This window comes from Thamnophis sirtalis, unplaced genomic scaffold (assembly GCF_051295495.1).
Source record: "Thamnophis sirtalis isolate CommonGarterSnake01/CBP01778 unplaced genomic scaffold, rThaSir2_p1.2 scaffold_7, whole genome shotgun sequence".
Taxonomy (NCBI): domain Eukaryota; kingdom Metazoa; phylum Chordata; class Lepidosauria; order Squamata; family Natricidae; genus Thamnophis; species Thamnophis sirtalis.
The window spans coordinates 88,008,216-88,031,757 of record NW_028261387.1 but is presented as its reverse complement, the minus strand read 5'-3'; the positions used below and the strand labels follow the sequence as shown (position 1 = coordinate 88,031,757).

At 41.3% G+C, this 23,542-nt stretch overlaps 1 protein-coding gene across 1 annotated transcript in view; it reads left to right on the top strand.

The window, feature by feature from the left end:
- LAMA5 (laminin subunit alpha 5) overlaps positions 1 to 23,542 on the top strand; it is a 226,944-nt gene that overhangs the window by 58,633 nt on the left and 144,769 nt on the right. Inside the window, exons 3-6 of the mRNA XM_087720561.1 lie at positions 7,490 to 7,607; positions 16,666 to 16,784; positions 22,159 to 22,329; positions 23,259 to 23,356. Of these exons, the coding sequence (XP_087576687.1) occupies positions 7,490 to 7,607; positions 16,666 to 16,784; positions 22,159 to 22,329; positions 23,259 to 23,356 (506 nt within the window). The remainder of the gene's footprint in view (positions 1 to 7,489; positions 7,608 to 16,665; positions 16,785 to 22,158; positions 22,330 to 23,258; positions 23,357 to 23,542) is intronic.

Genomic DNA, 23,542 nt, shown 5'->3' with positions numbered 1-23,542 from the left:
TGGAAGATGCTAATAATGGTGACGATGTTTTTTATGGGAAGAACATGAGGTTCTTTCTCTTCCTCTGGATGACATAAAAGGAGAGGAACTCATTAAGATGTCTATCGGATGATAAGCAGTCAATCGGAACACGATTAGGCTTTGCTAAAAGCTTTGCTTTTAGTGAAATTAAATTAAGTTGTTTTGTTTTGCATTCAAGCCCACGAGGTTAGATTGGATGTAGAAAAATCGGTTCGGGTCAGTTGGAGGCTGGAAATAAATTTGTGGATCACAAACAAGACTCAGAGGGGCAAGAGATGGAGGTGCTACCCAGAGGACACCAAGTTCAAATTTCAAAGCCACAATGGAGAATGGAGAAATATATGGTCAAAGCCTTGTTTTTTTTCAATAGAATCAACAACCATGAAGTGATGTGCAATTAAGCCTTGACTGGAAACACAATCCTTGGCATTTTGTGAAGAAAATATGTGGAAGGTACATCTGTAGGCCTGGGAAAATGTTCCATTTTTCTGTTTCTGTTTCTTTGATGATAAATGAGAGAATTCTATGGAATTTTGAGGTCCTTCCCATCTGGCTTTCTAGCAGTCAATGAGGGAAGCTGGATTCCCTTAATGACTCACTTAGTGATTCGTTTAACAACTGCAGTGATTCACTTAACAACCATGGCAGGAAAGGTTGTAAAATTGAGCGTGAACCCTTAAAAATTGTCTTGCTTAGAAACAGAAATTCTGGTCCCAATTCTGGTCATAAATTGAGTTCTAGTTTCTAGTTTAAGCTCTAATTAGTTAAAGTATAGTTATAAATCTTTTTGAGAAAAAACATTCAAGAAAATTTATGAGTTCTAATATTTGGTCAGGTCTGTATCGTCTAGTTCCGTGATGGCGAATCTGTGGCATGCGTGCCGGAAATGGCACGCAGAGCCATCTCTCCGGGCACATGAGCCGTTGCCCATTGCTCTTCCGGGTTCCGGGTGGTCTTCACATGTTCAGGAGCGCCAGAAACCGGAAGAGCAGCATCCTGGTGCGCATGCGCACGCTGGCCAGCTGGTCTTCCAGTTTCTGGTATGCTGGCCAGTGCGCATACACATGCCGGAAACCGGAAGATCATCTTCCCTGTGCGTGCGTGCGTGCGCACTAAGTGGCTGCTCTTCTGGTTTATGACACATGAACGTGCTTCCGTTTTGGCACTTGGGGCCAAAAAGTTTTACTAACACTATTCTAGTTCTGGTAAGGCCACACTTGGAATACTGCATTCAGTTTTGGTCACCACGATGTAGAAAAGATGTGGAGACTCTAGAAAGAGTGCAGAGAAGAGCAACAAAGACGATTAGGGGACTGGAGACTAAAACATATGAAGAACGGTTGCAGGAACTGGGTATGTCTAGTTTAATGAAAAGAAGGACTGGGGGAGACATGATAGCAGTGTTCCAATATCTCAGGGGTTGCCACAAAGAAGAGGGAGTCAAACTATTCTCCAAGGCGCCCGAGGGTAGAACAAGAAGCAATGGGTGGAAACTAATCAAGGAGAGAAGTAACCTAAAACTGAGGAGACATTTCCTGACAGTTAGAACAATTAATTAGTGGAACAGCTTGCCTCCAGAAGTTGTGAATGCCCCAACACTGGAAGTCATTAAGAAGATGTTGGATAGTCATTTGTCTGAAACTGTATAGGGTGTCCTGCCAAGGCAGGGGGTTGGACTAGAAGACCTCCAAGGTCCCTTCCAACTCTGCTATTGTATTGTATTGTATAGTTCATCAGACTGAAGTGAAGATTCTTCTTTTAATTATCACATCGGACCATCTCTGATGTTCCTGAAAAATCAGCCCAATCATAATACAGGTAGTCCTCAACTTACAACCACAATTGAGCCCAAACTTTCTGTTCTTAAATGAGACATTTCTTCAGTGAGTTTTGCCCCATTTGATGACCTTTCTTGCCAGAGTTGTTAAGTGAATCGCTGCAGACGATAAGTTAGTAACCCGGTGGTTAAGTGGCTTCCCCATTGACTTTGCTTGTCAGAAGGTCACAAAAGGGGACCCAATGACCTTGGAACGCAGCAGCGGTCGTAAGTGTGAACCAGTTGCCAAGCATCTGAATTTTGCTGATATGATCATGCCGATGTTACAAAGGTTGTCAGTCTGAAAAATGGTCAGAAGTCACTTTTTTCAGCGATGGTGTAACTTTGAATGGTCACTAAATGAACTGTTATAAGTGGAGGACTACCTGTATTCAAAATATAAGAAGGGTTTGACAGCCGCAGCTGTACAAGTGCAGTCAAGCTTGCTATCTCTATACAGATAGGAATTTATTATTTAATAGTACTTCTTTGCAACTTCAATAGCAGAGGAATTAAAAGAAACAAGACACGGTGCACCATCGTTCAGATCGGGAAGCCTTCATGCATAGGTGTAACTCAAAATTCACGAGGTGTTTTTCGTTATTCTTTTTCCTTGTCACGCCAACTGGTCTTATTTTGCTGCAGAAAATCAAACTTGGAAGTTGCAGCCCGAACAGAGACCTGCACCAAGTGTCATTTTATGCTCTGTACCTTTCCTAGATTGGTACCATCAGCTGGCAAAGCCTGGATTGGCATTAAATCAATCCATGCACATCAGCAATTCTACCTAATGTTGGGTTTTCCCCCTTACCAGAGGGAGCCCTCTTGTGGAGTACTGTGAAGCCGTTACCACGGCAACTCCACTGGGGTGTATAGTAGAAGCCATTTGAAGGCACAACAGGCTATATCGTAACAGAACACACACACCGAGGGTATTAGGGGTATCTTACCCCCACAGTATTTGTTTCCAGAAAGTAAGTCATCTGTGTACCACGTTGGGTTGAAATTGCTTGAGGTGTTCCAGAGTTATGCTGGAAGGTGTGTACACACACACACACACACACACACACACACACACACACACACACACATCTCTCTCTCTCTCTCTCTCTCTCTCTCTCTCTCTCTATATATATATATATATATATATATATATATATATATATATATATATATATATATATATAATTTTTATCCATAATTATATATATGTGTGTGTGTGTGTATGTATATGTGTGTGTGTATATATATATATATATATATATATATATATATATATATATATATATATATATATATATATATATATATATATATATATATATATATATATATATATATATATATATATATATACACTTAAAGTCACAACCCCTGGTATGCCCAAGTGTGGGAGGAAGGTCACACTTCCACTCTCTGTCATTAGGCTCGTCACAAGAGTCCATCCAGACAGAAACCCAATATTTTTACTGTTGCCTTTTGTTATATTTGTGTTTTTTTATTTGTGCTGATAAATAAATAAAGGAAGACTAGTATAGATCTATTTCAAGCTATTTAGCTCTCATCAGCTAGCCATATCCTTACTGGGATTTGAACCTGTGCTCTATTGCTTCCCAGGCAGGGAGTTAACCATTTGACTTTAAGTATATACCTCCCACCCTGGCTGGCTGATAAAAGGAGTCGTTCTCTGTAGCACCCAGTAAGGATATGGCTAGCTGATGAGAGCTAAATAGCTTGAAATAGATCTATACTAGTCTTCCTTTATTTATTTATCAGCACAAATAAAAACACAAATATAACAAAGGCAACAGTAAAAATATTGGGTTTCTGTCTGGATGGACTCTTGTGACGAGCCTAATGACAGAGAGTGGAAGTGTGACCTTCGTCCCACACTTGGGCATACCAGGGGTTGTGACTTTAAGTATATATACACACACACACACACACACACACACACACACACACACTTATGGATGCATTTCAGATCATGAACAAATATGCTTAGCAGATAATTTGTGGCCTTTGCTGTGTGCATATGTTTTGTTTGAGATTAATATCTCAATCTTTTATTACTTTATAGTCACGGATGTCCTTTTATCAGTGTGTTTAAAGGCTGTATCACCCTCCCCTCCCCGAATGCTGCAATATTATGTATAATCCAACAAATTCTTTGTAGAAATAAAAGAGGGAGAGGTTTGATTTCTATTCCTTTCTAGCTGGATTCCTCCATAATTAACCTACTGTAGAAAGATAAGAACTGCTTCACCTTTTCAGGAATGTAGGCCTGGCTGGGTTTTCCTTGTTAGTGTGTGTATGTGTGTGTGTTTCTTTTTTCCACATTACAAAGCAATGGGACGTCTAGAAAGTTATTGTTTCCACACAAAATAGGCATGTACATTTCTTTTATGTTATATTTTAACCTTGAAAATGCTAAGAAAATGACCTAAGAGTAGCAAACATTATTTGAAGTTGAAATGTTTAAATACTTATGAACGATCCTTCGATAAGTTTGTTTGTTTGTTATTTATTATTTGTTATTTGTTATTTGTTATTTATTATGTATTATTTATTTATTATTTACTATTTACTATTTACTTATTATTTGTTATTTATTTGTTATTTATTTGTTATTTATTTGTTATTTATTATTTATTAATTATTTATTTGTTATTATTTGTTATTTATTATTTATTTGTTATTATTTGTTATTTATTATTTATTTGTTATTATTTATTTGCTATTTCTTATTATTTATTTGTTATTTGTTATTTAGTCATTTGGTCATTTAGTCATTCATTCAATTTCTGTGGCTGCCCATCTCAGACAATGATTCTGAGCAGCTTACAATTCTGAAACTATATTTCAGTTTTTAATGTATTAAAATATTAAAAATTTAAAAATCAATATGTTAAAGTTAAAAATATTAAAAGCAACTTCAAATAATGGAAACAATAAAAATGAACTAAATGTATACCTTTGATATATTGTTTTGACGGGGAAGGAAGGGATTTTCATTTGTTTTTGAAGAGAAAGATTATCTTGACTTTTTTTCATCCTTTTCTCAGAAGATCTATATACTTTAAAAAAATCAATTAATTGATAAACGTGAATTAATAAGAGTGTGTAGCAAAAAGGAGGATTAAGGTGGAATAAGGCAACACGTGTTTCAAGCAGTTTCTTAGTTCTTTTAAGAAAGTAGAAAGGAACGAAAGAATTTGTTGGGACAATACTTTAGGAAATAAAAGGGCCTCGACGTAAACATTGTGAAGCAACAAGAGAGGAATATAGAAACAAAAAAGAAAGAAGTAGTAAATGTTTTGATTAGTGTTATTTAGAGAAGAATATTTATTATTCTGGAACTGAATATGAATCTCCATAGAATTGCCGGGAGAAGCAATAATAATTAGATCCTGGTGAAACAATATTAATTAAAAGCAGAAACTGAATCCTATATACTTCCTTAGTTTTCTTTGCAAATAATCCCAGTTCAGGAAAAATCAATAAAAAAATGTTTTCCAGGAGTAACACATAAATTTTCCTCATTTTCATACCTGTTTTGAGTACAGAATCCAGTCTGCAGATATCTAAAATATAGAAATGTGTGTTTCTTTTACTTTGCCCCTGCAGATTCTGTTTTCCTTTTATGGTGTTGTACAATGGATAGAGCTGTTTATTTATTTATAGAGAAATGCAATTGATAAGCTGCTCTTCTGCTAATGACTTGGTGGCTACTCCTTGACTTTACAGTTGATTTAGTGACAATTTTATTCCCTTGGTTTGAACACTGCAAGACTCGTGTTTCTGTAAGCATCACATTTCCTCTGTTTCATTTTAAACACTTTTACCCTACTGATAAAATACGGGTCACTTTAGGGGTGGTGCTGTGTTTTTAAATAGAAATTTTTTGACAGGATGATAAAGTGAAGATTTTTGGAGAAAGGCTGTGCCAGCTTAAAAAGAGGAATTCTGTTGCTGAGATTGTTGTTTTCTCCCCACCCCCAGCACTGATATTTTTAAGCTGCATGCTTTTTCCCAGTCTTGCCAAGAATATGGCTCCATAAATCAGTCTTTAAACGGATTAGAAGCACCTTGGTTGAGATTTGTGAAGGTCTTATCAGAAGCTACCTAGTCTCGGCAACTGATCGGGGTATATATCATATAAAAGAAAGTTTCCTTTCCATGTGGCTTGCTTGAATTTCCCCAGGGAAAGATGTGTTTTAAAAGCAATAATTAGTACCTGTAGACGAGGATATTTGTAATTCAGGTTGAAATGAGGGGTCCTTGGTGCTCTCTGATCTTGGTTGTTTTTTTGTAGACATTTCATTACCCAACTAAGTAACATCATCAGGGCCAGAATGGATTTTCTGATTATATACAAGAGGTTTCACGAGAAGCCTTCTTCATGAGATGAAGTATGGATGGATCATAGAGGAAAGCCATAGAGAAGGTCCATTGTAAATTTTGATTGCCATCCTTTTATAAAAAAAGAACATAGAGAAATATATTACAATTTATCACAAAAAACCCGATGAAGTATAGGGAAGATGTTTTTAAATCTAGTCTTTTATTTCCTTATTACAAGTTAATCCTTGACTTATCAGCACAGAAGAGCCCAAACTTTCTGTTGCTAGGTGAGACGGTGGTTAAGTGAATTTTGCCCCACCTTACAACCTTTCTTGCCATAGTTGTTAAGTGAATCACTGCAGTCGTTCAGTTAGTAACATGGTTGTTAAGTGAATCTGGCTTCCCGGCTGACTTTGCTTATCAGAACGTTGTAAAAAGTGACCTCCATGAACCCCCGGACTCTGCAACCGTCATAACTACAAGTCAGTTGCGAAGCGTTTGAATTTTTATCACATGACGATGGAGAGGCTACAATGGCCGGTTCACCCGAACCGGTAGTAAAAAATGCTAGTCGGTAATCGGTTATGCGTCAATCAACTGTGCCACGTGATTTATATTCTCTAGAAACCACGCAGCACAGCTGATTGTTCCACAGCTGATCACCAGAACTGTTTTTTGTTTACTTTTTAAAGCATTTTTTTAACTACTGGTTTGAGAGAACCGGTAGCAAAAAAATGTTTTAAAAAGTTTTTTAAAAGTTCCAACGATCGCAAGGCACAGCTGGTTGTTGTACAGCTGATCATCGGAACTTTTTTTAAACTTTTTTTTTTACGATCAGCTGTGTGACAATGAACTGTGTCACGCAATTTATATTCGCTAGAAAGCAGAAAATCCTGCTTTCTAGCTAATCTAAATCGCGCGGCACAGCTGTTTCCTCCCCCCCGCTGTTCTACTTACCTTTACTGACTCAGAAAAGGCTTCTTAGCGTCTGCTATGCACATGCGCACAAAGGGCGCAAGCACGCACCAAGAAAACCAGTAGCAGATTTCAGAGCATTTCACCGCTGTATAGCGGTACTGTGTGAAAAACGATCATGTCACTTTTTTCCAGTGCCGTTGTAACTTCAAATAGTCACCAAATGAATTGTTGTAAGTTGAGGACTACTTTTAAGCGTCCAAACAAAACTTGATGACATTTTTCCTGTTGTACAACTTTCAGCTTTATATACTTGCCGTGTGTTTGTTCTTGGAGGAGCGGAAATCTGTTGTTTTGGGCTAAAATATACATTTGTTTCCCCTTCTTTCACAGCTGTTCCATGTGGCCTATGTACTGATCAAGTTTGCAAATTCTCCCCGTCCGGACTTGTGGGTGCTGGAGCGATCAACGGATTTTGGAGAGACGTATGATCCTTGGCAGTACTTTGCCTGTGAGTATGAGAGTAAAATTAAAAGGAGTTAATTGATTAGGCAAAGTTATCACCCTGTTTCCTTGAAAATAAGACCTCCCCAGGTAATAAGCCCAATCGGGCTTTTGAACGCATGCGCTAAAATAAGCCCTCTCCCAAAATATTGCAACACGGCAGCAGCCATGAGGTGACCGCCTCCTGCACCTCAAAAATAATAAGACCTCTCCGAAAATAAGGCCAAACGCTTATTTTGGGGGTCAAAAGAAAATAAGACCCTATCTTATTTTAGGGGAAACACGATATTTATATAAGCTGAGGAGGAAACTTCAACAGAATTGGGTGAGATCGTGAGGAGGGCGAAGCATAATCTCCCTCCGCTCTGCGTGACGTTGTAAATATTCTATGGATGCCCAGATAGCATTTAAAAAGAGAGAGTGAAACTTATCTCACCTTTCTCACACGCTACGGGCAGTCCTCGACTTACAGCCATTCATTCAGCGACCATGCAAAGTTAGGACGGTGTTGAAAAAAGTGGCTTACAATGGCTCCTCATACTTACGACTGTTCCAGCCTCCCGGTAGTCATGCGATCCAAATATAGGCACTTGGTTGGCAAGCGTCCCAAAAGTCACATGAGCTGTTGGAGGTAACCTCCAACAAGCAAAGTCAAGGGGGAAAGGTCGATTCACTTAACGACTCTGTGATTCACTTAATGATCGCAGCAAAATATATTGTAAAATCGGCCATGACTCGCTTTGATAAAAATACATTTCTGGCTACCTGCTGTTCTTCACTATTCCCTGAAATAAAATTAAAAAAAAGTAAGGAAATTCAGTCACAGAATTTGTTTTCTCAGTGTGAATCTGCCTACTGTTTGCAGAGCAAATCTCAGCTTACAACGGTTCATTTTGAAAATTACAACAGCACTGAAAAAGTGGCTCAGTACCGTTTTTCACACTTACGACCGTTGCAGCATCGCCAGGGTCCCGTGGTCAAAATTCAGCCTCTTGGCAATTGACTCCTATTTACGACGGTTGCAGTGTCCCAGGGTCACATGACCCCTATTTGCGACCTTCTGACAAGCCAAGTCAGTGGGGAAGCCAGATTCACTTAACAACCGTGTGGCTAACTCAAGAACCGCAATGATTCACTTAACAACCGTGGCAAGGAAGGTCGTAAAATGGGGCAAAACTCACTTTACAAACATCTCACTTAGCAGAAAGAAATTTGGGGCTCGATTGTGGTCGCAAGCTGAGGACTTACCTGTACTTTGGCAAAAATGCATCAGTTTCCTCAGAAAAGCAGGCAGAGAGAACGCTAGCTGTTGGAAAGCATTAAATACTGGCTTCTCCAGAGAGAAATAATAGTAATTGGTAGAAGATGTGGATTAAGTTTTATGATGATCTTTTAAACAGAAAAACCTGGAAAAAGAATAACTGGGAGGTTGATACCGGAACAGGTTCCCTTGGGTGTGCTACAACTCACAATTTTTGACAGTAACACATTATGTTCACCTCATGGGTAACAGAATAAGAAGCAGTTTTATCCCAAAGAGGCTCTCAAAGAATAACAGAAGGTTTTATGCCAGTGGCTCAGTGGTGGGTTTCAAAAATTGTTCGAACCGAGACTGCGGGTGTGGCCGCCTTTGTGGGAGTGGCTTGCTGCCCATGTGACCAGATGGGAGTGGCTTGCCGCCCATGTGACCGGATATGAAGATGCTGACAACACTTGTCAGAACCACCTTAAATGACCTCACACACAGCACTGGCATGCATAAGAATATGATGTAAACTTGTTTTTTAAAAGGCATCTTTGGTTTGCGTTAAAACAACTTCAACACACGCAATGTTCTGATTGCACCACAAACGCAGTAGTCATCCTACCTTTCACAGAGGCACTGAGTTTTATAAGTATGAGCATGATAGTGTAGAATAATCATATCCAAGGACCAGTGGTGGGTTTCAAAAAATTTTGGAACCTCTTCTGTAGGTGTGGCCTGCTTTCCGGGTCCACTGGTGGAACCTCTTCTAACCGGTTCGGTAGATTTGATGAACCAGTTCTACCGAATAGGTGCGAACTGGTAGGAACCCACCTCTGTAGTGGCTTATAATTTTATATATAATGGTAGTTCTCAACTTATAGTCACAGTTGAGCCCAACATTTCTGTTGCTAAGCAGGGGAGTTTGGTCCCAGTTTATGACCTTCTTGCCCCATTTATTAAGCAAATCACCACAGTTGTTAAGTGAACTATGTGGTCATTAATCAAGCTATTGAATTGGCTTGGCAGAAGCCGGCTGGGAAGGATATATCTGAATGTCTATGGAGATTCTCAGTCATCCTGGTCATGGTTGACCCAAAGGTTTTGTTTTTTTTCAGAAGGCAACTGGACTTTTCCTTTAAAGACGTTTTGCTTCTCATCCGAGAAGCTTCTTCAGCTCTGACAGGATGGTGGGGAATGGAAGGATTTATATTCCTTGCAGACAGCTGGTAATTTGCATTCTGGGTTTCAACGACCCTCTAAAACAGGGGTATCAAACTCAATTTCATTGAGGGCCACATCAGGGCTGTGGTTGGCCTTGGGGGGGCTTCGTGGGCGTGGCTGATGGGGTGGTTGTGGCCAGCTTGATGCCACTCATTGGACATGGCTGACTGGGTGGGCATGGCCAGCTTAACACCACTCCCCAGACTGCTGGCATGTTTCCTCTTTGCATTGGGTAGACCAGGCCGAAGCCACGCTGACCCGTTATTTCCTCTTCGTATTGGGTAAACGGGGCCAGCCCCACAGGCCAGATCCAACCACATTGCGGGCCTGATTCGGCCCGCGGGCCTTGAGTTTGACACCCCTGCTCTAAAAGGATACAAATGACCAGCTATCTGCAAGGAATGTAAATCCTTCCATTCTCCATTATCCTGTCAGAGCTGAAGAAGAAGAACCTGCTGAATACCACCTCTGCATTAATGGGTCATCATCGTTGACAGTTGAATTACTGAATTTGAGACTCCATGGTTTCCAACATTTGCTGTGCGATAATCCCGCAAAGTCCATCTGGGTGTTATTAACGCACAGACTGAGCTAACAGAAGCATCTAATCATCCTACGACGTAAAACAGATGGATCTTTCGGTGCCTACAAACAGTTGTTACTTCACATTCATTGCTTTTAGGCTTACAAAGTAAATCCCAAAGTAACAAAAAAAAACAAAAAAAACTCCAAAAGACTTAAGAAAGAAAAATAAAAAATAAAAGGGAGAGCGGACTTTTTTTTTATTTTAATAACAATTACTGAAGTAAGTTTTTGTGCTGTATGTTTGAACAGCTTTAAAGATAGTCCCCGAGTTGCGACCACAACGAAGTCCCCAAAGTTTTTTTTTAGGCTTATGAAAGAGTGTGAACTCGGCCGTTTTGAGATGTAAAGCTTGTGTTATGGCAATGTTTCTCAACCGTTGACACTTTAAGGTGTATAGACTCTTAAGCGCATATGTATGTATGTATGTATGTATGTATGTATGTATGTATGTATGTATGTATGTATGTATGTATATAAATATAGACTCTAGAGTACTCCAGTTTTAGCAATAGCAATAGCAGTTAGACTTATATACCGCTTCATAGGGCTTTCAGCCCTCTCGAAGTGGTTTACAGAGTCAGCATATCGCCCCCACAGTCTAGGTCCTCATTTTACTCACCTCGGAAGGATGGAAGGCTGAGTCAACCCTGAGCCGGTGAGATTTGAACTGCCGAACTGCAGATAACAGTCAGCTGAAGTAGCCTGCAATGCTGCATTTAACCACTATGCCACCTCGGCTCTTTTTTTGATAAAGCAATAGCAATAGCAGTTAGACTTATATACCGCTTCATAGGGCTTTCAGCCCTCTCTAAGCGGTTTACAGAGTCAGCATATCGCCCCCACAGTCTAGGTCCTCATTTTACCCACTTCGGAAGGATGGAAGGCTGAGTCAACCCTGAGCCGGTGAGATTTGAACAGCCGAACTGCAGATAACAGTTAGCTGAAATGGCTGCAGTACAGCACTCTAACCAGTTTTGGTCACCACACTATAAAAAAGATGTTGAGAAAAAGTGCAGAGAAGAGCAACCAGGATGATTAGGGGACTAGAGACTAAAACATATGAAGAACGGTTACAGGAACTGGGTATGTCTAGTTTAATGAAAAGAAGGACTAGGGGAAACATGATAGCAGAGTTCCAATATATGAGGGGCTAAGACAGAGAGGAGGGGGTCAAGCTATTCTCCAAAGCCCCTGAAGGTCAGACAAGGAGTAATGGATGGAAACTGACCAAGGAGAGATTCAACCTGGAAATAAGGAGGAACTTTCTGAGAGCAATCAACCAATGGAACAGAAGTTGCCTTCGGAAGTTTTGGGAGCTTCATCACTTGAGACTTGGACTGCCATCTGTCAGAAATGGTGTAGGGTCTCCTGCTTGAGCTGGGGGTTGGACTAGATGACTTACATAGTCCCTTCCAACTCTGTTAATCTCCCCAAACTTCCCACTCAGGTCAATTCTGGGAACCAAGTCCATAATATCTTAAGAGATCCCAAGGTTGAGAAACGCTGCTTTTATGGGATAGCAGAGGTTGTCTCTGACTTACGAACACAAATGAGCCCAGCATTTATGTTGCTAAGGGAGAAATTTGTTCCGTGAGTTTTGCCCCATTTGACAACTTTCCTTCCCACGTTGGTTACGTGAATCGCCGCAGTTGTTAAATTAGTAACACGGTTGTTAAGTGAATCTGGCTCCCACATTGACTTTTGCTCGTCGGAAGGTAGCTAAGAGGGATCACGTGACACCCCCCTCCCCCCAGGATACTGCAACCGTCATAAATGTGAGTCAGTGGTCAAGCATCCGAATGTCAACCATGTGACCTTGGGGATTCTGCAAAACTTGTCATCTCACTTTGTTCAGCCCCGTTGTAATTTTGAATGGTCAGTGAATGAACTGTTGTAAGTCGAGGACTACTTGCATTAAGTGAGGAACAGCCTACTATGTCTCGTTTTGCAAATCACGGTTCTTAGCCCCAGTTCAGGAAAGTATGTTAACTCAGCTTTGGAGCAATGTGGAGAAATAAGCCACCTGCCACAACAGAACTGGCTAATTTTGCTTCTTCCGTTATTTAAGATAATGCTATTTGCAAGCTGTGCAATCTGTACATTCTTTTGTGATGGATCGGTTCCTGCTTTTTTGGGGGGGAAGACTTTAATTCCAAAACAAAAATTTATCTGTCTTCTTCCTCATCCTCTGCTCACTCACTGTTTTTGCAACTGTGCAAAATCTCAAGGTTCTTTATTTGCTGTTTGGGATTTTCTGCTCTGTGTATTTTTTTTTTTTTAAATCCCTTCATTTGGAGATTTCTTCTGAAAAGCAAAGTTCCTCTCAAAGGCTTCCCAGATCTTAAACAAGTGTTAGGATCGACATCTTTATCCCATAGCATCCTTTTTATTAGAAACTAGCAGAAACTCGGCGTTGCCCGGATATTTATTTATAGGGGGAAAATGTCTGGACCAAACGTAATTTCTAATGTTGGATTTTCCCCCTTACCAGAGGGAGCTCCCTTGTGGAGTCCCGTGAAGCTGTTAACATGGCAACTCCACTGCGCTGTACAGTAGAAGCCATTTTACGGCAGTAGAGTAGAAGCCATTTAACTCACAACAGGCTGTATCGTAACAGAACACACACCCTGAGGGTGTTAGGGGTGTTTTACCCCCACAGTATTTGTTTCCAGGTTTGGTTGAAATTGCTTGAGGTATTCCAGAGTTATGCTGGAACATACACACACACACACACACACACACACACACACATATATATATATGGATGTGGGAACTTAATCTCGGTGCCAAGAATTTGCCAAGGTGTGATGTCACCGTTATTGAATTAATTGGCGATCAATTACAGGTAGTTCTCAACCTAGATTTTTTAGATTTAGATTTTACTTTATTTGTATGCCTCCCTTTTCCCTGAGGGGACTCAGGGCGGCTCACAATTCAAGGGAGGGGAAAAACAGACAAGTTACAAACATGAAAACCATACACGGTTAAAAAAAACAGTCATACCATTCGAGTGGGGTTGCAAGTCTTTAGCCCCAGGCCTGTCTGAACAGCCAGCTTTTAAGGGCTATGTGGAAGGCCTGGAGGGTGGTGAGGGTACGAATCTCCACGGGGAGCTCGTTCCAGAGGGTCGGAGCAGCCACCGAGAAGGCCCTCCTCCGGGTAGTTGCCAGTCGACATTGGCCGGCTGATGGAATTCGGAGGAGGCCTAGTCTATGGGATCTTATTGGTCTAGTGGAGGTAATTGGCAGTAGGCGGTCTCTCAAGTACCCAGATCCAATACCATGAAGGGCTTTGTAGGTGACAACTAGCACCTTGAAGCGCCTTGAACCTACAACCACAATTGATCCCAGAATTTCTGTTGCAAAGCGGGAGAGTAATTGAATTTTGCCACATTTTATGACCTTTCTTGCTATAGTTGTTGTGAATCACTGCAGTTGTTCAGTTAGTAACACAGTTGTTAAGTGAATCTTGCTTCCCCATTGACTTTGTTTATCAGAAGGTCGCAAAAGATGATTAAGTGACCCTGGGATATGACAATCATCATAAATGTGAGTCAGTTGCCACTTTCTGAATTCTGATCACCTGACTATGGGGATGCTGAAATGGTCGTAAGTGTAAAAAAAGGTCATAAATATCACTTTTTTCAGTGCCGTTTTAACTTCAAATGGTTACTAAACTGTTCGGACCCCCCGGCCTGTGAATAAACCAGAACACAGGCTTGGCTGTTTGCCACTGTTCAATTACTGAGATAACGAATCCTTTGGCTGAGGGCCCAGGCAACTCACGTTCAATGGAGTACCTCTGCAGCAACCCAGATAGTTCAAACGAAGCAACGCAGATAGTCCAAACGAACAGACACGGCTAGAATACACAGACAGATTTTCTTAACTACTAATTCAAACGGTTGTTTCCTGCAAATGTCCCTTCCCAACGCCTCACCTATAATCTCTCTTGGGAGGGGCCAATCAACAACCGCCTGTGCTTAATCATCTTCTGTGAGTCTGCCTACGGAGCTGCTGCTTCCGTTTCTCAGCCCTTCTCAATCTAGCATCAGGGACAAACTGCCTTTGATCCTCCCCACTGCTCCATGCCTCAAGCGCCTCCTGGTGGCCAACCAGCCTCTCTGGTGCCTGCTCTGAGTCTGAACCTTGCCCAGGGTCCTCCACATCGTCCAGGGAAGACTCACATGGTTCCTCGCTACCCGAGTCCATCAGCAGCTCAACCGGATCCTGCTGGTCCACAACACTAAACTAACTATTGTAAATTGAGGATTATCCATACCTATTTATTTGGAGCATTTCTGGCCCATTTCTTTCATCCAAAACGACATGTTTTAAACAGCTTAGAAAACTGAAAAAAGTGGAAATAGATTTTATTTATTTATTTATTCATTAAACTTATATGCTGCCCATGTCAACTCTAGTTGATGTACGGTCATTCCATAAAAACACCATATAAAACATTAAAGCAATGAAGATCATAACTTTAAAATTTGGTTAAGATCAAATAGACCGACATAGAGAGAAAGGGAACAAAGAACAATATTAATTAAGCAATATTAATATTGACTTTGCTTGTTGGAACCCATCTTGGGTCATTGCAAATAATTGAATATGTGACCGCAGGACATGGCAACCATCAAAAAGGTGTGATTGTTATCAAGTTGCCAAATCATGATCATGTGACTGCAGGGCTGATGCAACCAGTTGTTAGTGCGAGGATTGGTTGTAAGTCACATTATAACTTTGAAGAGTCACTAAATGGGTGGTCTAGGGATGTGGTGGCTCAGTGGCTAAGACGCTGAGCTTGTCGATCAGAAAGGTCAGCAGTTCAGCGGTTTGAATCCCTAGCGCCGCGTAATGGGGTGAGCTCCCTTTACTTGTCCCAGCTTCTGCCAACCTAGCAGTTCGAAAGTATGTAAAAAATGCAAGTAGAAAAATAAGGACCACTTTGGTGGGAAGGTAACAGTGCTTTGTGTGGCTTTGGCGTTCGGTCATGCCGGCCACATGACCACAGAGACGTCTTCGGACAGCGCTGGCTCTTTGGCTGTGAAACGGAGATGAGCACCGTCCCCTAGAGCCGGAAACGACTAGCATGCATGCGTGGGGGAACCTTTACCTTAAATAAGTCAAGGATATATCTATAACATATTGTGTTAATCTTTTTCTTCTTTTAGTTTAGCTACATAATTTGAATTCCTAGCAAGAATGGCTTATCCTTTTTAATAATATGAACTCCTTCTGCAGCTTCTGGAATGTTGAAAATAAGGACTGTAGGAAATAAAATGGGATAATAAGGTTTCTTGTGCCAAACTTGAATGAAACAGTAATTTCTATTGTTCCAGCTTTGCAGAAGATGGACCTTTCTTAAAAGAATTTTTTCCAGTAGCAAAAATCACAAGAAGTTCTCATGGCACTTCAAAACAGATTTTTTTTTTTTGCTCCATTTTCATTTTCCAATTTATCCTAAATTTACGTCCAATTTTTATACATAGGAAATTGATGAACATGAATCACAGTGGAGGAGAATTTGAATGCTTTCATTGCCTCTTTACACTGCCAGAGTTTCATTTAGGTGACTTTAAGTGTGACATTTTCTTAGCCTTTCTACAATATATTTTTTACTAGGATATACACTTGTGCAGTGCAGGAGAAAAAGAGACAGAGGCAGCAGGCGGAGTCAAGCAAGTCATCAGCTTAGAATCCTTACATTCCCACAAACAGTTTAAGACAGACCAATCCCTCTTGAATTCTGTTGACACTGTTCTATTCCCAATTATCCTGACTTTTAATGTTGACCATTAGTTGACAAACTTTTTTATGTATCGACATGAGGAATTAAACCACCTTAATTGGAAATTATTGGGTAGTCATGGTTCTTCATGCTTGCCACTTAATTATACATGCAAAGTGCTTTGATTGCGCAATTCTCTATACAATGCAAAGTGTCATTCATTATTTTGGGATAAATCACACCTTTCCAGATTGTAAACCTTGTCATCTGCCCTCAATAGCTTCCAGGAGAGATTGCATAGAGAAATTTGGCCTCAAGAGCAGAGAGAAGGTTTCTAAAGATGATGATGTCATTTGTACTACTGAATATTCCCGCATTGTGCCTTTGGAAAATGGGGAGGTAAGTAGCTTTGATCGCTTTCCTACTTCAAATTCTATGTTTAAAGTGATAGGATTAGATTACAAGTAGTCCTTGACTTACGACCACAATTGAGCCCAAAATTTATGTTGCTAAGTGAAACATTTTGTGAAACGGTTGCTGGAACCGGGTATATTTAGTCTGAGGGCTACATAAACAGTGGGATAGAATGAAGATCACACGAAGGGTTAATACCACTTTATAATGCCTTGGTAAGGCCACACTTGGAATACTGCATTCAGTTTTGGTCACCACGATGTAGAAAAGATGCAGAGACTCTAGAAAGAGTGCAGAGAAGAGCAACAAAGATGATTAGGGGACTGGAGACTAAAACATACAGTATGAAGAACGGTTGCAGGAACTGGGTATGTCTAGTTTAATGAAAAGAAGGACTAGGGGAGACATGATAGCAGTCTTCCAATATCTCAGGGGCTGCCACAAAGAAGAGGGAGTCAAACTATTCCCCAAGGCACCTGAGGGCAGAACAAGAAGCAATGGGTGGAAACTAATCAAGGAGAGAAGCAACTTAGAACTGAGGAGAAATTTCCTGACAGTTAGAACAATTAATCAGTGGAACAGAAATTGCCTCCAGAAGTTGTGAATGCCCCAACACTGGAAGTCTTTAAGAAGATGTTGGATAGCCATTTGTCTGAAATGGTATAGGGTTTTCTGCTTAGGCGGGGGGTTGGACTAGAAGACCTCCAAAGTCCCTTCCAACTCTGTTATTCTGTTCTGTTCTATTTTATTTTATTCTATTTTATTCGTCAAGTGAATTTTGCCCCACAGTTGTTAAGAGAATCAGTTCAGCTGTTAAGTTCGTACCTTGTTCGTTAAGTGAACCTGACTTCCACTGACCTAGCTTGTCAGAAGGGCGCAAAAGGGGTTCACATGACCACAACCCCCAGGACACAGTAACCATCATAAATATGGGTCTGTTGCCAAGTATCTGGCTTTTGATCACATGACCATGGACATTGCTGTAGCAGTCGTAAGTCCTGTCATTTTTTTTCAGTGACGTTGTAACTTTGAACGGTCACCAAATGGACTGTTGTAAGTCAAGGACTGCCTCTACTTACATTTGCATTACATTCCTTTTGCTGTGAAGGATAGGTTTGAATGTTCATAGATTTCATGATATTTATTTCTTTTGACTCGATTGTTTAAGACAAGGGTGTCAAACTCACGTCGTCATGGCGGCGTCATGTGACGTAGCGGACTTCCCCCCCCCCTTCACCAAACTGGGTGTTGGCATGGCCAGCGCCTTCCCTACCGGTTCGCAAATGTGTGCCTAGCTTCGCTCACACGGTTCCCGTCCATGCATGCACCCGGCCTTTCACGCATGTGCTTTGCTCAAAAAACTTCACTAAATAGGACAAAATAGAGTCAGGGCAAGTGGGCAAGCCAGTGGTGGGTTGGAGGCAGTACGCCCCAGTACAGGCGTACCAAAGCCTGCCTGGAGCACTGGGTACCGTTCCGGTACGGTGGTCCACGGTGCTCCGGAGGGCCCACCTGCCTGCCCGAGCTCCTTACTGTGTTTTAAAGCTGTCAGTACTTACGCGCATGGCACATACAGCGCCTGTGCAACGCTCCACCTAGCAGCTGGAGCATCACAGAGGCTGGCGGAAGCATCGTTTGCAGCTACAGTGCGTACACGTGTGCATGTGGATGATGCCGGGGCCATTCCAACCATACCAGTTGGAATGAAATCCAGAACCCACCACTGGGGCAGGCCCACTCGTGATTTCCGCTACAGGTTCGGGCAAACCGGTAGAATACCACCTCTGCATCCGGCCCATGGGCCAGGAGTTTGACAGCCCTGCTTTAAATTATTAAAATGGAGCAACTGTTTTAAATATTTATTTCTGTCTGGCAGTGAAATACAGAGTTTGTAGGAAACAGGTGAATATATGAGTTCAGCTTCTGTGCTTAGTTTGAAACTATGCACAATCTCTTTTTTTGTCTATACATTCGGTATAAAAATAGGTTCGTCTGACTAGGTTTTAGTGAAGATTTATGAGACAAAGTCTGAAAAGTACATAAAAGTATGAGAGCAGGGAAAAAGAAGAGACAGGAAAAATTAATATATGGAGTCTGGAATTCAGCAATCAATCAGGAATGTCATACAAATTCCATCGAGAAACCATTGAGAGTCTCTTTGTTTATTTATAATTAAATTTATATCCCACTCTTCTGTTTGATATAGATTTCTTTGGGATATACGGTACATTCTACCCAGCCTTTGGTTTATATTCAAATAATCTTCAAATAATCCATATACTTTTCCTAATCATAATTTTCAACTTCAGACTTACATTTTACTGAAGTAAAGGACGAGATTTTTAGTGTTCCAAATCTCTCTCTCTCTCTCTCTCCCTCCCTCCCTCCCTCCCTCCCTCCCTCCCTCCCTCCCTCCCTCCCTATCTATCTATCTATCTATCTATCTATCTATCTATCTATCTATCTATCTATAGGGTATGGGTATAGATATAGATTAGATATAGATATAGATATAGATATAGATATAGATATAGATAGATATAGATATAGATATAGATATAGATATAGATATAGATATAGATATAGATATAGATATAGATATAGATATAGATATAGATATAGATATAGATATAGATATAGATGATATAGATATAGATACAGATACATAAATGGCTCTGTTTGTCTGTGTGTTCCATCATAACTCTGGAACGCTTTGAGCAATTTCAACCAAACTTGGTACACAGATGAACTTACTCCCTGGGAAAAAAAAATACTGTGGGGGGTAAGACAGTCCTAACACCCCTCGGGGTGTGTGTTCTGTTAAGATACAGTCTGTTATACCTTAAAATGTCTTCTACTGTACTGCCATAAAATGGCTTCTACTGAACAGCGCAGTGGAGTTGCCATGGTAATGGCTTGACAGTACTGCACAAGGGGGCTCCCTGTGGTAAGGGGGAACCCAAAAGTTTGGCTTTTCCGGAGCGCGGCCCCAATGAGTGTGACCACGCGACGTTTCCGTGCGGTTTGCCATCACTGGTATAGGGTTTCCTGCCTAAGCAGGGAGTTGGACTAGATAGAAGGTCCCTTCCAACTCTGTTATTCTATATACTTCTATATACAAGTCACCAAGAGTCAGACACGACCAAATGGTTAAACAATAAGAGTATATTCCTTCTTCTTAGCAGATTGCTTATTCCTGGCTTTTTCCAGTCTCGTGAACTTTACCTTTTAATCGTTTTTTGAGCTTTCCAAAGCTGATAAAAGACTGTGGGATTTTGCACTTCGTGCATCCTGTTGCAAAATTCTACTATAATCTTGGGTCACGTTGGCAGAATTGTTCCATCTGTGAGGATGCTACGTCCCAGCTGGGAAATCCTGCTGAGAACTGGGGGCGGCGGAGGGGTGGGGGGAGAGATGGGGTGTATAGGAAGAAAGATATTGTACAATTGCAGACATCTTTTGTCACAAAGCAAAATCAATACAGGTGATCCCTGACTTACAACCACAATTGAATCCAAAGTTTCCGTTTGCTAAGCGAGACTGTTAAGTGAGTTTTGTCCCGTTTTGCAACTTTGCTTGCCACAGTTGTTAAGTGAATCTGGCTTCTCTATTGACTTTCCTGGTCTTGCTAGGTGAGAAATTTGTTAAGTGAGTCTTGCCCCATTTTATTCTTGCCACATTTGTTAAGAGATTCACCGCAGCAGTTAAATTAATAAACTGTTGTCATGTGATGTATCGCGACTCCCCTCCCCCTTCGCTAAACCAGAGGTGGGCGTGGCCAGCACATGATGTATCTGGCCTGTGGGCCGCAAGTTTGACACCCCTGGTCGATAACATTGTTTCTCAATCTTGGCAATTTTAAGACCCGTAAATTTCAACTCCCAGAATTCCCTAGCCACCATATTGGCTGGGAATTCTGGGTGTTGAAGTCCAAGCATCTTAAAATGGCCAAGGTTGAAAAACACTTGCCAAAAAAATTAGGCTTTTCCTGTATTATTCTTTAAGAGTTTGTTTTCATAGATCTGGGACAACGATTGTTGAATTTGAAGCAACATTTATCATGAACCAAGTGAAACGAAATTAATATTAGACCCTGAGCCACAGTTCTGATTTGTGATCTAAAACAAGCTCACGAGTTATGTTTCATCACCAGTTGCCTCATCTATAAAACCAGAGCAATTATGATTTATCTGCCAGGTCTGCTGTGCAGTGGAGTGAGATGAGAAGAGAAAATAATTTACCCTAAGCTTTAAAGAAGCCCATAAGCATTAAATTAATCCGACACTATGGACAAATTATTTCCAGATGGAAAATCAAATGGATTTTACCCCTACCTGAAACTTTCCCCAGAAATCTGAAGTCTCAAAATAAAATTGGAAAGACGTGAGGATTATTTTTAAAGATTTTTAATTATTTCAAATCCTCCTCTCCACCTTAACTGAAAATTTGAATTATAAAATAATTGATAATAAAGATAATGCATGATGCTGATAAAAAAAATAAAGATAAGGCTTGACTATATGCCAAGATGCAAACTATATACCCACCAAAGTGGTACCTGTTTATCTACTCACAATTACCTGCTTTTGAACTGCTATTTTGGCAGGATCTGGAGCAAGTAACGGAAGCTCACCCCATCATGCAGCACTTGGGTCTTGAACCTGGGCTGTCAGATTTTCAGCTGACAAGCTCAGTATCTTTAACCGCTCAGCATCTTTAACCGCTCAGCCAGTGATGGCTAACCTTTTTGTCGTCGCGTGTCGAAAGCCCGCACCCATAATAGATATGCGTGCGTGACATCCCCTGCACCACGCCTTACTCGCACAAGCACGAAGCCAAAAACACCAGCCTGAAGATAGCGAGAGATCTACAAATATATATATATATATGTTTGTGTGTGTGTGTGTGTGTGTGTGTGTGTGTGTGTGTGTGTGTGTGTATGCTGGTCTTGTTGTATTCGGGTCTTTTCCCGTGTAAGATTGAGGTTGTCTTGGCAATGTTCAGTGAGGTCCCACTCGCCATCTTCAGGCTGGTGTTTTGGTGAACATTGGTCAGAGTTTCTGGAGAGAAATTTATTGCCAAGTCTGAGGGTTTAAGAGAGAGATTGCCTGAACAAAGTACTTCATTTTATGAACTTCATTTTTCTGGTGCCTGTTGCACAGTGTATTTTTATGAGCAAACCAAGTCCGTATAATAAAAGGTGAATATAATTTTGCAAGTAGTGATAAAATGCTGTATATAGGTCATAAAAGTTTAGGTTTTTTTTCTTTTTACATTCAAAAGAAATCCTGGAGGAAAAAATTGCTCTCTAATTTCGAGAAATGTTGCAGTTTTAAAATTTCTCTTTGGGGTTTTGCAGATTGTGGTTTCTTTGGTGAACGGGCGTCCAGGAGCTATGAATTTCTCGTATTCCCCTCTTCTGCGGAATTTCACCAAAGCGACGAATATTCGGCTGCGCTTCCTGAGAACCAACACTCTGCTCGGACACCTGATGGGGAAGGCCTTGAAGGATCCCACTGTGACCAGGAGGGTGAGATGCTTTTACAATTTCCTTTGAATTGTCAACTTGGTCATTGCCACTGGTCCAGTTGTTTCTGGAGACAGATGAGAAATTAACGTAATTATAAACCAGGGGTGTCAAACTCAAGGCCCGCGGGCCAAAGGTGGCCTGCGGGGTGCTTAGATCTGGCCCGTGGGGCTGCCCTGGAAACAGTGAAGGCCCGCCCTGCGGTGCTTCTGCCAGCAAAAATGAAGTTCGGGAGAATCGCATGCGCCCTCCCCCCCCAAAGCTCTGTTTCGCTGGCAGAGAGCTGCAGGAGGCTGTCGCGGCCAAAAACAGAGCTTGGGAGAGCTGCATGCGCCCCCCCCAGCTCCATTTCACTGGCAGAGAGCTGCAGGAGGCTGTCACCGCTGAAAGCTGAGCTCACAAGGGCTGCTCACTGCCCCTGAGTTCTGTTTTTGCTTGGGAAGAGCTGCAGGAGATCATCGCAGCTGAAAACGGAGCTCAGTAGCTTGTTTTCGCTGGCAGAGTGCTCAGGCTGCCACAGGTGCCCCTAAGACGAGTGACATGCTGGCCACATCCACCCCAACCCCCTGAGTTCAAACACAACCCTTAAGTGGCCCACTTCTGTTTCTTTTTACCTTTTTTGGCATAAACTTCCTGGCAGATCCATGATGTCATCCTAAAGTTATTTTGTCACAATGGTGACACGGCTACCAGGCTGATATAATCTTGCAGCTTCAGCCCACCGCCTAAATCTAGCAGTTTGGGGGATTACCAAGCACAACTAACCTCTGAATACTGCTTTTCTTTACTTGTAAAATGCTTATTTGGTTGCCCGACCAAGACTAATTTTGCTCTTGAGTGAATAGTTATGCCGTATGATTTTCTCACAGTGGTGAGAATGCTGGAGCGTTGTTTTTTTTTGCAAATTGACGAAGGAATCTCTGTTTTTCTAGTATTACTACAGCATCAAAGATATCAGCATCGGAGGACGTTGCGTCTGCCATGGTCACGCTGACGTGTGTGACGCCAAGGACCCTAAAGATCCTTACAGGTAAGTCTTCTTTGAAAAATCAGTGGTCACTTACGACCATTACAGCAGCCCCGTGATCAAAATTTGGATGCTCGGCCACTGACTTATATTTATGCAGTGTCCCAGGGTCACGTGATCACTTTTTGAGGCCCTCTGACCAGCAAAGTCGATGGGGAAGCCAAGTTCACTTAACAACCACGTTACTAA